Source organism: Sinohyriopsis cumingii, chromosome 6 (assembly GCF_028554795.1).
Source record: "Sinohyriopsis cumingii isolate HCF-2022 chromosome 6, ASM2855479v2, whole genome shotgun sequence".
NCBI classification, from domain to species: Eukaryota; Metazoa; Mollusca; class Bivalvia; order Unionida; family Unionidae; genus Sinohyriopsis; species Sinohyriopsis cumingii.
The window spans coordinates 6,134,933-6,150,412 of NC_142966.1; the positions used below are offsets into that span (position 1 = coordinate 6,134,933).

A 15,480-nucleotide genomic window follows, 5' to 3' on the forward strand; every position below is an offset into this window, starting at 1 on the left:
TTTATCTCCTTCGCCCAAGTAGAAAAATCCGGCTCTGGCTAATTCTTCGGGGGTCGGTCCTCCCAGATACTTTGGCCATTTTCCTTTGAACGATTGAAGACGATTTTCAAAGTCGCAGTATTCCGACAAACGCACAGGAAACGAATATTCGTCTTTCACAGGTTCGTTTCGATGAGGGTTGAGTGACATGGGTAGGAGTTTGCTCAGGGCTGGATGACATCCGTAGGGGGGTAGACGTGAAGGTGAACATTCCCCTTTAAAACGAAACCCAGTAAAATGTCCAAGAGGACGAACAGCATCGCTTTCGCATCCCACAGGTTTGACACGCACAGCATCACTTTCCATGATAGGGGTAGGGGCACTAAAGTTCCCATGATGCTTTACGGCATCGCTCAGGTCACAAGGTACAGCATCGTATCCATCGCAAGGCTCACAGTCGCACTCGTCTGCAAACTCCGTTACGCAATTACAATGGTAACCACATGGACAATCGCAGTTTCCTTCCGGACATTTTCCGTCGCAATGTCTGGGTCTTATCCATCCAATATTAGTCACACTAGAGGAAGATACAACTTTTTTACAATCCCCAAACTGGAACGATGTCTCTTTCAAAGTATTCATCTTGTTCGCTCGGTCTTGGTAGTCACAATGAACTATCGATCTTGCCTAGGGTTCCTTTTTTATATACAGACCAATACCGACGTGACCGTCCGGTAAGGTGAAATGATTGGGAAGTCTCACTCGCTTCTGGTATACAATTTGATAGATTTTTTCCAAGGGTCGACTGACGATGTGGTGAGTGGGTAAACGTACAATCTTGTTCGGTTGGTGAGTGGTCACTTTAAAGTTTCCATGCTCTCCCGATTGCAAGGCTTCTTTCAATACCCCAAAGTTGACCACTCGACTGGTACGATAATTCAGAGTCAGTCCTTTCACTTTGCACGTCGTGTGCACTTCTCCTTGTTTGTCCCGGTATTCGTAGCCGTAATTTTTGGGACCGCCACTGACGAAACTTAGAATCTTGTCGTCGAGATGCTCGTCTGTCCAGGCTCCTAAACGGTCTCCTTCGATGTTAGGGTGATGTTGAATCGGGTGATGGATGTAAATGCAACTGTCCGTGTCAAAGTACAGGACGCGTTCCCCTAACAGTTCTAAAGCTTCGTACAATTTTAAGCGAGCATGGGCTGTCACGTAAGCCGCAATGATGACATTTCCAAAAGGGTCGTCTTGTACAAAGTCCAGATCTTCTTCGTAATTGACCAAGATCAAATCCTCACGAACGACGTCCACGTGTTTCATGTATTTGGTTTTGTCGTGAATCATCTGGAAGTAGCGGGAAGGTTCTGTCAAATATTCCGTCTTGGGTAAACACGGGCGTTGTGCCATTTTACCCCACAAGCAATTTAACATCACTTTGGCAAACGACCGCCTGCCTTCGTTTTTCTCGATGTGGTCTAAAGTGATGCCTTCTTGTTCGTAGTATTTCTCTTTGAATTGTATTTGGTCTTCGGGAGTGTGACACCAGGAAGGATAGCCGCTGGCTTCTTGCTTCAGTTTCAAAAAGGCATCCACGTAGTCGGCGAAAATGCCTTTCTGACTGGGATCACCCTTGCGGTACTGTTGTGTCTTGGGAAAGTGGCTAATTTCGTACACTTCTAACAGTTGGTATCCCATGTCCAAAGCTTTGAACAATTCTACGCTGACCCAGGTTCCCGTCAAGGCCCGTTCTTCCTGGCTGTGCTGACAAGGTTGGTCTTGGTTGCACGTTTCGGCACAAGTACGGCACAAGGGAAACATCAGTTTGCCTTGACAATGGTGAGGTAAGACGGGATGGTATAGGTTCGTGGGAGGCAAAACTTTACACTTGATCAAGCCTTCGTATTGTCGAATGTTTTTCAGGTCGATGTGTTCCGTTAACAATTGTGGGTGCCCTTCGGGAAAGCGACAATATTTGCACACATAGGGATACAGCGAACACACGTCCAAGTATTTGATTTCTTCTCCTTTCTCTTCGTCGGCTTGGTACAGCAAACAGGTGGCATTGGTCCTTCCTCCGTACAAACTATCCCTCGGGTTCAGCGGGTCCATGAACTGGTAACTTTCCACGAGGCGTTTAAACTCGGGATCGGTTTTCATACGGTGATCGTACTCGTGTTCCCACATTTCCACCACTTGATATCCTTGCTGTTCCAACTTTAGGCGTCGCTGACAAGTGTCCTGGTACAAGTCTTCCATGGTTCGTTGCAAAAACTGATTTTTAATGCCACGGTCAGGGTAACAGACGGGACATCCGTGAAATAAGCAACCGTTAAACTCGTACACGATCTTGGGGTTTTCTAAGTCCCAGCCATCGACCGAATACGTTCCGATGGTCTTTTCGCCCCCTCCGTTGCGGGCATGCTGAATCCACTTGTCTTCCTTGTCGCACAAGTAATGTAACCAACGTAGGGCTTTGACCGAGTATTCACGTTTGACAAAGTGGGTCGTTTGAGGACTGATGACAGCCACGGTGTTTTCAGGCATGAATCGTTGTCGATACACTAGGGAACACGCTTTGGCAATGGTGCAAGCTTCTTTCAAAGGATCGACCCCTCCGTGTTCCATGAACAGTTCTCGAAATTTTCCACAGCAACGCCGTAAAATGTCCACGTCGGAACGACAATACTTTAGCATTTCTTCCTGAAAGTCGAAAGGGTCCGAGGCGTGAATCTGGTACCAAGCGTAGAAAGCTTCTCGTTGTTCGGTACGCATGTTCTCGGGGTCGTAATAGTGAGCCTCAGGCAAATGGGGTAGAACGGCATGTTGATTGGCTTCCGTATTGAAAAAGTGTGGAAAGTACCCTTTAGCCGTTTCTGTCATTCCAAACGTTTTAGGCATTCGACTCAAAGGCATGGCCAAGTAACTCATCGAATCTTTAAACTGTACTTGTCCCACTTGCATGAAAATGATTTTGGCTCCGTTCAAAGTCACTTTAGGACGTTCGGTGCCTTGTTCCGTATAGTATCTGAGAAGAAACTGTCCATCGTATCCGGAGAAATTGTGAGCCATCACTGTGGCATGACGATGACAATCTCCGTAAAGTTCGATGTCCTCTTGGCTCCACGTCTTGTCGATGGGGTCTAAGACCCATTGGGCAAAATCGGCTAACGTGTTTGGTCCCCGAAAGATTTTTTCACGCCCTCCAGGAATCTTGCTGCAGTGAGGGCAATGACTGAAGATAGGTTCTTGAATGCACTTCTCGCACGCTCGATGAGCCACGCAGAAATTAGGAATGTGAATACCGGTCTCTTGCATGCATTCGAAATCGAAAAAGATGAAATTGCCTTTCTTCTTGTGACTGTCCTCTTTCTCTGGTGGGGGTTGGTATTTTTGCACGTAACATTGGTGTTCCAAGTCCACGATGTGGTGACAAATGTGACATTTTTTCTTTCCTGAACATACGTGTGCCTTGGTATTATTGGTACGCATGACTTGTCCACACGTAGGGCACAATCTCAGGAGTTGACAAGCGCATTTCTTCTGTGAACCTTGCGTTTTCAGATGTTGTTGGTAACAAGTAGGGCTAACAAACGTGCGCAGACAAGTCGAACAAGGCACTGGTTCTTCGCTCAGACAGGGTAAAGAGGCCAAACATCCTGAGCATTTCAATCCACAATGCTTGTGTTGCTCTCGATTATTATAACCAGGGTCACATTTCTCACAGTAATAACTGTATCCCAGGAATCCGGTGATACTGGTAATCGTATCGAAATGGTCATCGTGATAATAAACATGAATGTATTTTCCGTCCTTAAAGTCTTGGCCTCGAAACAACAGAGGTCCGCGCATTTCTTGAGGGTGCACTTTTAAGGTGTAGCGTGGAGCTAGGGCATCTTGCAATTTTTGCATCTCAGGAATGCCACAGGGTGTGTCTTTGGACAGGCCAGCTTGTTGCAACAGGAGTTCTGCTTCGTTTCGTTGTTTGGCTCGATGGGAACGTTGAATAGTGTTCCAGGTTCTTTTCCATTCTACCGTGTCGTTCTTGTCGGCATAGGTTCGTCCCACCACGATGGCACGGGCTAAACACATCTGGTCATGAGAGTTGTTAATTCGGACGAGACTCTTTTTGGTGTTGCGAAGGTCGTCCACCAATAACATCTTTTTGCGTCCAGTTCCTTGAGGAGGAGAGACGTGGGTCATGTCCAATGTGGCTTTTCCATCGGTGATGTCAAACTGGTCATTAGATTGTTGCACGTGTTGAATCTTGTCCATGACTTTGGAAGCGGTCAATTCTGCAGGGGTGCTAAACTCGATCCAAACAGGGGATTTCAAACCGTCGTGTTGTATGGAAAGTCTCAAGCGATCGTCTTCTTTGGGTTGACATTGCTGCTTGAGTGCAGTGAGCAAAGAATCCCACACCTCAGTGATGAACACTTCTGCTTTCTCTAACGGCACTTCAGCCTTGAAATCTTTAAACTTCACTGTGTATTTGTAAGCCGTGGTTCTAAATTTTCTAGAGGAGCGCTTTTCCGTCTCTCGAATGGAATAGTACTTTTCAGGGTTGACTAAGGGTGGTGAACTTGGTTTAGAGGGTTCTGATTCTGGTTCACTCATGTCCTCTTCAAAATCACTGGCATGAATTTGTGCCAAGATTTCAGCCCTGGTACGAGGCGATAGATCACGTTTCTGCCTCTTACTTTCTTCTTCTTTCTTCTCGAATGAATTAGATCGTTTCATCTTGAAAGCAAAAAGTCAAATGACTCAAGTTCAAACACCATGAGCTACTTTATAGTCATAGCAGACCAGCGTATATAAAAGGGTGTGTGTCTTGTCCTTTCACTATTCATTTCACTCTCAAGCCGAGCACAACGATGGAAGAGACTAACCAGATGGAACGTTTCGTCAGAGCTTTGCGAGGGGTCATTAGAAAATTCTCTTCAGACCAGCCTACGGACTACTCTCCTTCCTTTAGAGATAAAAGTCAAGATACTTGCTATATCTGTCAGAAGAAAGGGCATTGGTCTTCAGAGTGTCCAGACCGTCAAAAAAGAACAAAAACAGGGGCTAAAAAAGACAAAAGTCAAGATACCTGTTATTATTGTAAAGAAAAAGGACATTGGTCTCCAGATTGCCCAAAAAAGAAACAAGAGGAGTCAGAAGAAAAGAGGGATTCTTCAGAAGAAGAGAGGGATTCTTCAGAGGAAGAGAGGGATTCTTATGAGGAAGAAAGAAGACAGGTGAAGAAAAAGAAACAGGAGAAAAAAAGAAGGGAAGAAAGCGAGGAGGAGGAAGAAGAGGAAAAGAGTGTGACGGTGAAAAAATTCAAAAAACAGAGAGACTAAACAAGGAGACAGAAGAAGTGAATGAACTTTTAATTAAAGTGTTGTGTTGTGAATTGTGAATTGGATTGTAAAAAAATGGAGAAAAGAATAAATTAATGATATAAGGTAAGTGTCTTTGAGTTTTGATTTCAAAATAAGAAGCTACACTCACGCACTCATACACAGACACGTACTATAAGGGTAAAATGGGTGGGTTATTTTTTTTTTTTAATTATTTTTTTTGGAGTTATTGGCAAATTGAAATTGTATTTCTTTTCGAGAAATGTGGGTGGCCCTGAAAAGGGCCTTTTTTCTTTATGGTGTAGGGGTGAGTTTAAGCAATCAACTTTAACTGCCTTAAGCCTTTGCCACGGCCAAGGCCTACTTCTGGACTACGTAATGTTGATGATGATTGAGTTGAAATCACTAAGGGTGGTACGGTAGGCTTAGTCACAGGGTTGACGTGTTTAGCTCGGGAAGGTCGTATTCTCTTCGGTCGTGATAAAGAAGTCTGATACATTTGTTTCAGACTTCTTATCTCCGCTAAAATGTCCAACAGTACCGTGACCGTTTGATTTTCACCCTCTTGTTTCTTTGCTGCTACTTCTTCTTGCTGTTGTTGCTGTTGTTTTTTTCTTACCTCTTCTTCTTGCTGTTGCTGTAGGAGAAAAGCTTGTTCCGCTTCCTTTTGTCGTTGTATAAATTTCTCCAATTCTTCTTTCTGTCTCTGTCTAAAATTCTCCACTTGCGGTAATGAAGAAGGTAACGCAGGTTCCGGAACAAATTCTTGCGAAGAGAGAAAATCCACAAAATCCCAATTCACCTCTTCTGAAAGTAAGTCCGGGTTCCCTTGGGCAGTCTCCCCTGCTGGTGCACCCCAATGGATCGTTTTCTGAGTTTCCGTCATGTTGAATCACTGTCGCATAGATTGACTGCACACAAGCGCTAGCAAATGTATATTGACTACATAACGTCACAGACTGCTCTCTTCGGATTGGATGCGGCTGGCTGAATTTTGTAACGCGTGTTCGGATTGGTGAATGAACTCAATCCGTTTCAATCCTACCTCTGCCTATAAATAAGCGCCGTTCACTGCATTGATTCACCTGTTTCTCGGAGCCTCAAGATGTGGACCGACGTTCAATCTTCAACCCTTGTGTCAACAATGATGTTCAGGACGGACATGCTCATGTATGTCCGGTCCAAGTGGACTGTTGTTGATAGGACAGATACAAGTCTATGGATGAGGAGAGTTTATATAGAAAGACAAGGATGTCTCAAGAGGGTACTTGTGTATGGACCGGCAGTTAGAAGGAGTTTAAGAAGAAGAAGAAGACGTGACAGATGCCATCTATGTTAATATTAATATTAACATAAACCCAAAGGCCCTTTTCAGGGCCAGCCATATTTCTCGAAAAGAGATAGTCTTTGAATTGCCTACCCCTTTTTTAAAATTTTTTTTTTTTAAAAAAAAGAAAAAAAATCCCATGTTCCATTCCCCTTGTCCCTAAACAAGCCCAAACTCTATTCCCCATGTTAAATTCCCCTTGTACGTAGAGTGACCCACGATTTATCGCCATGTTAATTCCCCTTGTACGTAATCTGACCCACGATTTTTCGCCATGTTAAATTTCCATTGTACGTAATCTAACCCAGGGGGGATCTGTAATGCTAATTCCCATTGTACGTAAAGTGCCCCCCTTCACTACTAATATGATTTCAAGGATATTTTAAGTTTCCAAAGTTAGACGAAAACTGTGCATTTGATGGTGATGGAATGAATTACTATCAGATGATACATTCAGGAAAATAGGAATCACAGTAGGTTATAATAGCAATCTGCGAAAATCATTTACAATATATATATATATATATATATATATATATATATATATATATGGGACATATATATGGGGTAAGGAATAGTTAATACTGACGTCGTAAGGATTTTAATACCAGCATCTGATAATAAGTTTAAAATAGACAAAAAATAAAGAATTTAACATTAGCAATAGTTATGAAGATAAATGCGTACCATTTATCCTACATAAATCATACAGTGAAAACATCAGATCAAAAGGTACTACATGATCCAGACTACACTGAATTATGTGAATGACAAGAAAATATATGGAGACATGTACACGATATTATGAGAAAAGGAAACAAATACGTTTCCAGTAAGGACACTTTATGAAGGACACTGACGATCAGTGACCAACATATAACCATCGTATGAAAGCAAAACAAAAGAAAATTATATAGATATAAATTGATTTTAACGTCTATAGATACACTTTCTAAACGTCCAACAGTTGTGAAATAATAAATGACAAATGAAATACAAAAAATTTCAAACAATTATTTAAAATATATAACCAGATAAATTAAACATTTTATGTGGGACGATTTATCTTAGAGAACGCTCGAAATATGTTCTTAACATGAATGATATTGAACGTTATTCTTCGTCTTTAGAGAGGAAAACATCAGTTTTAGAGAAAATTGAAAGACACTAAATACCTGGATATGGAAATCAATTCTAAAAGCCACTAAAATATAGACTGATGACTCACATGATGGATTAATGGACATATTTATATTTCATCTTTAGATATGGCCATACTTGACAATATCCAAGAGCGGCAATATTTGACACGATAACAGTGGCAATACTAAACACGATAACAGTGGCAATAATAGACACTATAAAATAGTAACAATACTTGACACTATAAAATAGTGGCAATACTAGACACTATAAAATGTGGCAATACTTGACACTATAAAAGAGTCGCAATACATGACACTATACGATAAACATCTGTAAATTAGTGTTCGAAGACCTGACCGTATAAGTTCGGGGTTTCCGATTATGACAAAATCCATAAGAACAGTTTATGAGGATGAGACATCTCTTCACGATAGGGAGGAAGGTACTTAAGGATTAAAAATTTAAGGTCTAAAAGTGATAATGGTACAAAGTAATTTTCACTGAAGTTGAAATGATTTCATGCTTCTTTAACAAATAGGGAACATGAGACAATATATATTTTAGAAGAAAATATAAAATACGTAAAAGTTGAAACTATTGAATAAAAACATTCTGAAAAAGACCTGACATACATTTAAAATTCAGCTTTAAGAAAAAATGTTTGTGCAGCTCGAGGCCTGACTTTCACAAGGTCACAATTCCAATCTCACTATAGCATATATTTTTACCTATTTAACGGATGTTATAACCAGACGATTAAGTAATGGAATAATTCATTACAGCAAACCATTTTTTTCAAGGGTATGTATATCTTTTATTCCATTAGGAGAGGTAAACCGCTTGGGTGAATTTATGACCGATCTTTGTTCGTTAGCCCGTTGGGAAGATTTGTCAGAAGCTCAGTTGAATCTTCTGGAAGGGAATGGAACTGCTGCTAACTGCGATGCAAATAGTCCATGACCTGATTTCAGTCACGTGTTCAAGGCTACGATGAGGATGTGTTTGCATCCTATTTCACTGAGTGTATCTTAAATCATGTATCAATGAAAAATTAAATAGAATGAACGAATGAAACATGGCTTGCTTCATTTTATTCCCCTGTTCACTTTATATATATATATATATATATATATATATATATATATGAATCGACATCACATTCCGTCAGCAAACGCCGATTCCTCAATCAAAATGAGTCGGTAAACTCCAATCATTTAGTCAAACTGTGTCAATAAACACCGATCAGTCAATAAAACCGCATCATTTAACATACTGACTAATTTAGTTTCGGGTGCTGACTGGGTTATCACTCTGGTGAAACATCAGTAATGATAACAATGCACCATTAAAATTTCCATCAGCATATCGATCTAAGAAGACATTTTATCAGGTACATTCCCTAATCGTATCATATTTTTAAAAAATTTGCTCTACTCCAGCAGATCAGATCCTGCATAACCCAAAAGGGTTCCTCTTGTCGGCCACTGTTACTTTTTTCGACCATACCATCTGACTATACCTCCCCGTTTGATTGTACCCCTTACCTATTTCAATTATGGAATGTTTTATGGCATAAAAACGTGCACAGAACTTAGTCAATTCATTCATTGATTTATAATGTCTAACCTGAATGTGACCAGAGTGGCCCAAACAATGGCATTCTCTGCGCCTTTCATGTTTAACGGACGTTCTGTACCAACACGGCACGTGTTGCGTACACTATGGGCAAATTGATATCCTCAGATACCATTGTGACATAGTAACTGCCGGATAATTGCGTAAATTACCATAATGTTGAGAGTTTAGAATTGTATCATTTGCATATAAATGCATACAAATTACACCGCTTGTTAAATCCACGTGAAATGAAAATTTGTAATTGTCATTCTCTTCCTTTGCTTTATTCGACTTTGTAAATATCAGAAGCAGACCACATTGTATTTTCATTCTATATACATACATGTGCAGAAGTGCATACACACCTTTTATGAAACTAGACTTGTCCTGGACCTGGAAATGTCTTGTAAACAGTTCTTCTTTTATACCGAAATTTCATTTTGAAATGAATCGCGCTGACAATAGTAGTGTTAGGGTCCCACTCGGGTTGAAATTATTATTTAATAAATAAACCGTCTAATTTATGTGCATCTTTTATCTCATTCGTGCTTTTTGTCTTTTAAATTGGTGGTGGCGGTGGGTTACAAGCAAAAAGGGAAATAATAGTAAAACTATTGAAACTGTTTCTTGATGACAACACAACATCCATATTTTTGCAATATTTATATGGACTAAGCAGCTAAAGTTCGTGATTACAGCATTTGGACATACCAAACATAATAAACTCTTTACTTAAGAAGCAGAAATGGGTCGACCTTGAGGGGATTCAGAGGGCTGTCCAAACTGAATTTCAATCTTATAATCAAGCACACACACGCGTAAGTGAATCCCGAGCGATATAAAACGTGGACCCCTATTGCGATTCCGGAAGGGGGCCCAGACACGTGCACCTGGGTTAAGTTTTACAAGTTTACAATTACAGCTTCAATGCTGCTTCGTCTTTCTTCAGTGCATCGCAGGCGACCCCACTTATAAGAACTTCTGTTACACCGAGAGTATGTCAGTCGCGTTCTGTAATCGAACGGAAGTCTGTTTCCACAGGTCGATCGAAAGATTGTCCGTACGCCGCTCTAAACACTCACTAGTCTGTGTTAATAAGATAGTTAAAGTAATTTACAGGAATTATACTAGCAGATCTGTTTACATAGTGTATCAGTTGTTGTTGTGGGGTTTAACGCCATTTTATAGCACACGATAGGCTATGCATGGCGGCCAGTATTAATGGTGGAGGAAGAACCCGGGAAGAACCACCGACCCAGGAGAAGCTACTGGCAGGCTTTCTCACATACCCACACTGGCCGAATCCTAGACTCGAACCCACGCAGACAGGGGTGAGATGGCAGTGATCCGTAACGTAGATCGCTTTAGACCAATCGGCCACTCGCCCCCCCCCCCCCCGCCCCCATAGTGTATCCGTAAATTCGCTTGCGAACAAACATAAATAATTTAATAACTCTGTCCTCTGCCGCTAGTGTATATATGCCCTCTAAATCTCAATCACATTCATATTGTACACATGTGGCATTATATATAGTCAGGTCTATACTGTGTTCTATGCAAGACGGTCATGCATACAACTGGGTTATGCGCACCCACGTTGAAAAATAAGGGGCGGTGCTCACATGCAAGTGTGTGAGGTGGGGTATAAAAATATAAGTTTGTGAGCAGCAATGAGAGCCTTGTTGGTGACTCAGTCGCTGACGGTGATATTATTGCGATACTCGGGAAATTAACTGTAATTCCATGGGCTAAGTACACACGGGAAAACATTTTCCTGGATGTAATTAGTGTGGTCGTGGTACCTGACTTGATATTAGACATGACGACAAAAATCAACCCAAACCAGGTGAATTTCCGGTATATGCGATTGATCAAGAGTGTCATACTCATGATGTCTCGCATATCAACAAATATACGCAACAAAGACATATAAGAGATGTCAAGTTGATTCACAGACTGATGTCCATAAAGAATAAAAACACGAGAATCACTCGATGATATGACCCGCAATGAGTGTTAAACTAGCCGTTGATGCGGGGCAATTAATTGTCCGATAACTGTATAATAGGAGTCGATTTATTATAGTCCAAGAGGATATTGGAGAGGCACAGCAGCGATTAGCAAACTCACCGATGCAGCAAGTGTTAAACCTGCAACTGACGCAGATTGATTGTCACGAAAGGCAAGATGCCAAATTTGCCCACCATGCCCCAAAACGATTTAGCATGGGGAGATTGATGTTAGTTTTTCCAACGAAGTTCATCAGGCCGATATCTTGTTTTTACCACATGACATCATTGGCACGTCACACAACCGGCGCACATACAAATACACACTGACTGTCGTCGACGTTGCAAGTAGATTCAAAAATGCAGAACCGCTATCGACTAAAACAACAGTTGAAGTCGCCTTCGCGTTTGCACGATTTATTCACGTGGTGGACTGAGATGTCCACGGTTGATAGAGGTTGATCCTGGCAAATGATTTATCGGTGCAGTAATGACGCTGATGCAACAACATAACGTTAAAAACGTGGAAAAACCGCTTTACATCGTGATCAGGCCACCATTGAACGATTTAATCAAACACTTGCTGAGCGCTTTTTTGGACATCAATACGCGCAGAAAGTAGGACAGATCTCACGAGGAAAGACAGATCTAGAGAATGAATTACGAGACTACCTCACGTGATAACCGCGTTAAACAACGATGTCACTCGTCAAATTAACATGAAACCCATCGAGTCATTTGCAAATGGTACATATATTTGATTTAATTTATACCTGACTTAATTTGTGTTTGATTGATTTGATTGTATGTGGGTTTTGGAATCTTTTTATTTTCTTTACATGTCAATGTAATGTACTTTTGTTTACAGGGAATTTGATATTTACCAGAAAATTATGTTTGACCTGAAGTTTCTTAGATACCTAATAATAGAAAGACTTGTTTCTATTTTTGACTTAGTTCCTGACCTTGATTGAGGGTCAAGTAAACTCGTTTTCTAGGAGTAAACTGATTGGTTCTCATCAAGGACATACAGGAGCTATGTTAATTTTACATTTAAACATGATCACGTCATCCTCTATTTCGCAATTAGGCATTCCGAAAGTGCGAAATACTTAGTATTAATAGCGACGTTCAGAGAGAGATCGATCTCAGAGTCTGAGCTTTTAAACACTTATGTCAAGTTGTTTTCTTCTGTCGTGACCAGCATTGAAGTTTAGAGTTTTTGAGTTATTTGTTTAAGTTTCTTTAGATTATTTGGACTCTAAAATATTATTTCGTTTCTCTGGAAATATTATTGTTTTCATACAGAATTCTTGAACAAGGACTTTTCTTGAAAATTAAATTTGGATTTCCAAGACCGAAGGAGAAAGTATTGTGTTTGTTCAAGGAACTGTAGACGTCAACACAGTACAGGCTACATCATACGTAATCGCCTTCCATCTTGGATTCTTCATCGGGACAAGAACTTGGTATCATTAGAACATTTTAGTATTACGACTTCAAAAATTGTATTCGTGGATTATTATTGGATTTGATTCTGGAAACCGTAAGTTCTCATTTTTTGCATTATTACAGTATTTTTCCATGGAAATTATTTTTTGTTATATATTTTAAAGCTTGTTGTTTTCACTCTTTCTTGTCTACTATTTATTCGAGCCTAAACACGTAACACAAAAATCACATACCACGAAGAAAATCACCAAGAAATCATTTACCACAACCAGTGTTCGGCAGTAGCAGTCATGTATTTATATGAACCCGGTGAACTTAAAGGTGGTGCAAAAAGATCAATAGATCCAGTCTGGAGTGTAACCTCACATACAATTTTCAACGTGATAAGAGCTACTGGCCATCCTGCAATGTACCGACTAGACTGAACAGCTACTGAACGTGGATTTGTCCGTGACAAATTAACAGGCAATTCCTGAAAACACGCAGTTACCACCGGGTTGGACGCTAGCGTCCCTACGTCTGCTACATTCAAGACATGTAAGAACGACATTCTCGCTCGTGTGGTCAAGACTCTGTCCACGGTAAACTGTCGTACGGCATTAGGAAACTATTGCCACAACATTATTATGTTACAGCAGACGTAGTGATTTTTTTGTCGTTGTTTCAGCGTCATTATAAATTCGACATCAAGATCATATTGGCGCTTTTTTTTTCTTCCTTTCTCTTCTCGCGCATAGCCAGCTAATTGTTTCTTCACCACATTCATTGCTGTATAGTTGATGCAACTGGTGTTGTTGGAAACTCCGTAGTTATCACATATCATAAAGTCCAGTACGATGGGTTTAGTGAAAGCACTTGCTGTATAGTCTCGACCGGATCTTCGACAATATCATTAATAACCAGCTTGTATTGTGTGTCCATGCCAGAAATGTTAAGGTGCATATTTTATCGATGGGTATCTACAGGGCGTCAACATAGTGGAACTGGTAGATATGGAAATTTTTCTTTGTGGAACTCAAATAATTTTCGTGAATCACGGAGGTTGTTTCGTGGTACAACTATCAAATCATTAGCTCGCCATGAGTTCCAGAAATCGGACATTGGTGTCTCTGGTATTACACCATGCGTTATCTGACATTGAATCTTTTCCGGCTGCACTCTGATTAGCGATTTCAATTCTCTTAATAATTCATGAAGCCATCAGTGGTCATACAATATTTCTTCGTAGTGACTAACGTATTCTTTAGCCAGTCATGTCGTAATTCTCATGTAAACGAAGGAGGTTATCCTTGATCGAGACACATGATTGTCACGAAATTGTGTATGATTTATATCAATATGTATATGTGATCAAAAATGTACTCGGGTTTCGTTGCCGCGTACAGCGTCACCCGAGGGTGGTTTATTTTTTTCGGCTGTAGTTATTTCGAAGTAATAACAGAATTGTTTCATATATTAGATATTTTAGAAGTTTTATTCTAAATTCTACAGATAGTCAGTACCTAGGTTATACAACTCCATGATATTAGAAATACTATAGTCTGGTTCGAGTTAGATATTTATTGTAACTGGACAGACAATTTGAATTTAATTATACGCTGTATGCATTAAACGATTAGTGTAATGGGTAACGAATTCATGTGCGCGCATATGCAACATATATAAATGCAGAAGTACTTAACCGTGTCTTATGAACTACACGGTTTAGATATAATTTTAGCTGCCTTATATATGGTTTGGTGATGTGGAGTCACAGAACTCTAGTGTGGTTTTTTGTGACGTGTACGCTGTGTTTGGTGACGTTGGTTCGGAAGAGTGTACTGGTGTTCTCGATGCGAGGGAACCAGGCTTCGCGACCATCGGGTCTGTGTTGAATGTGAGAGCTCTCGAGGGATCCTTCAACAGACTGAGAGGGGCGGACCATGCGTAGGCGCTTCTTTGACCATTGACTTGAGCGAGTGGAACCGGAGATACATCTTGGACGTCAAATGGGCGCCACGATAGTTATATATATAATTACGTGTTCCATGTCATTGTTATTTCCACTATTGCTATCTGAGCAAAATTACATGCATTCCCATTTCAATATCGTTATATAAGCGATAGATTCATAATTTCATGCATTCCCATTTCAATATCTTTATCTGAGCGATAGATTCATAAATTCATACATATCCCTATATCCCTTGGTGTTTAATAAGACCTTGTTTATATTGGGGTGTAGATCATATACTTTTATTTTTTGATCGGTGATAGGACGCAATTCACGTTTGTTTAAAATTCCATTCGTTAAGTTCATATTTGAGTTTTCTCGTTGAGTTACTTGTTGTTGATAGTTCCATTTTTGGAACTTTATAATTTACTTATCTTTTTGTTTATAATGGTGTCAAATTTGTTAATGTTTAGTTTGCGTTTATAAATAAACATCTTATTAACGCAGTTGCTTTGGGTGTCTTCACTAATCCAGTCCCAACCCGACATTATCTTATGACAATGATAATTGAAGTGTTTTTCGTCGACAACCAGTCGAGAAACATTTTAAACGTATATTTTGAGACCGTGCATATTTCTTCCAAAATGATGATTTTAGGGAAATATTTTTCACACA

The 15,480-nt window shown here is 40.3% G+C and overlaps 1 protein-coding gene across 1 annotated transcript in view; it reads left to right on the top strand.

The window, feature by feature from the left end:
• Positions 1-8,868, top strand: part of LOC149796313 (uncharacterized) — a 77,694-nt gene extending 68,826 nt beyond the window's left edge. The window contains exon 5 of the mRNA XM_089960207.1: positions 8,621-8,868. Within this exon, the coding sequence (XP_089816333.1) occupies positions 8,621-8,754 (134 nt within the window). The 3' untranslated portion in view covers positions 8,755-8,868. The remainder of the gene's footprint in view (positions 1-8,620) is intronic.
• Positions 8,869-15,480: the final 6,612 nt, after the last annotated feature.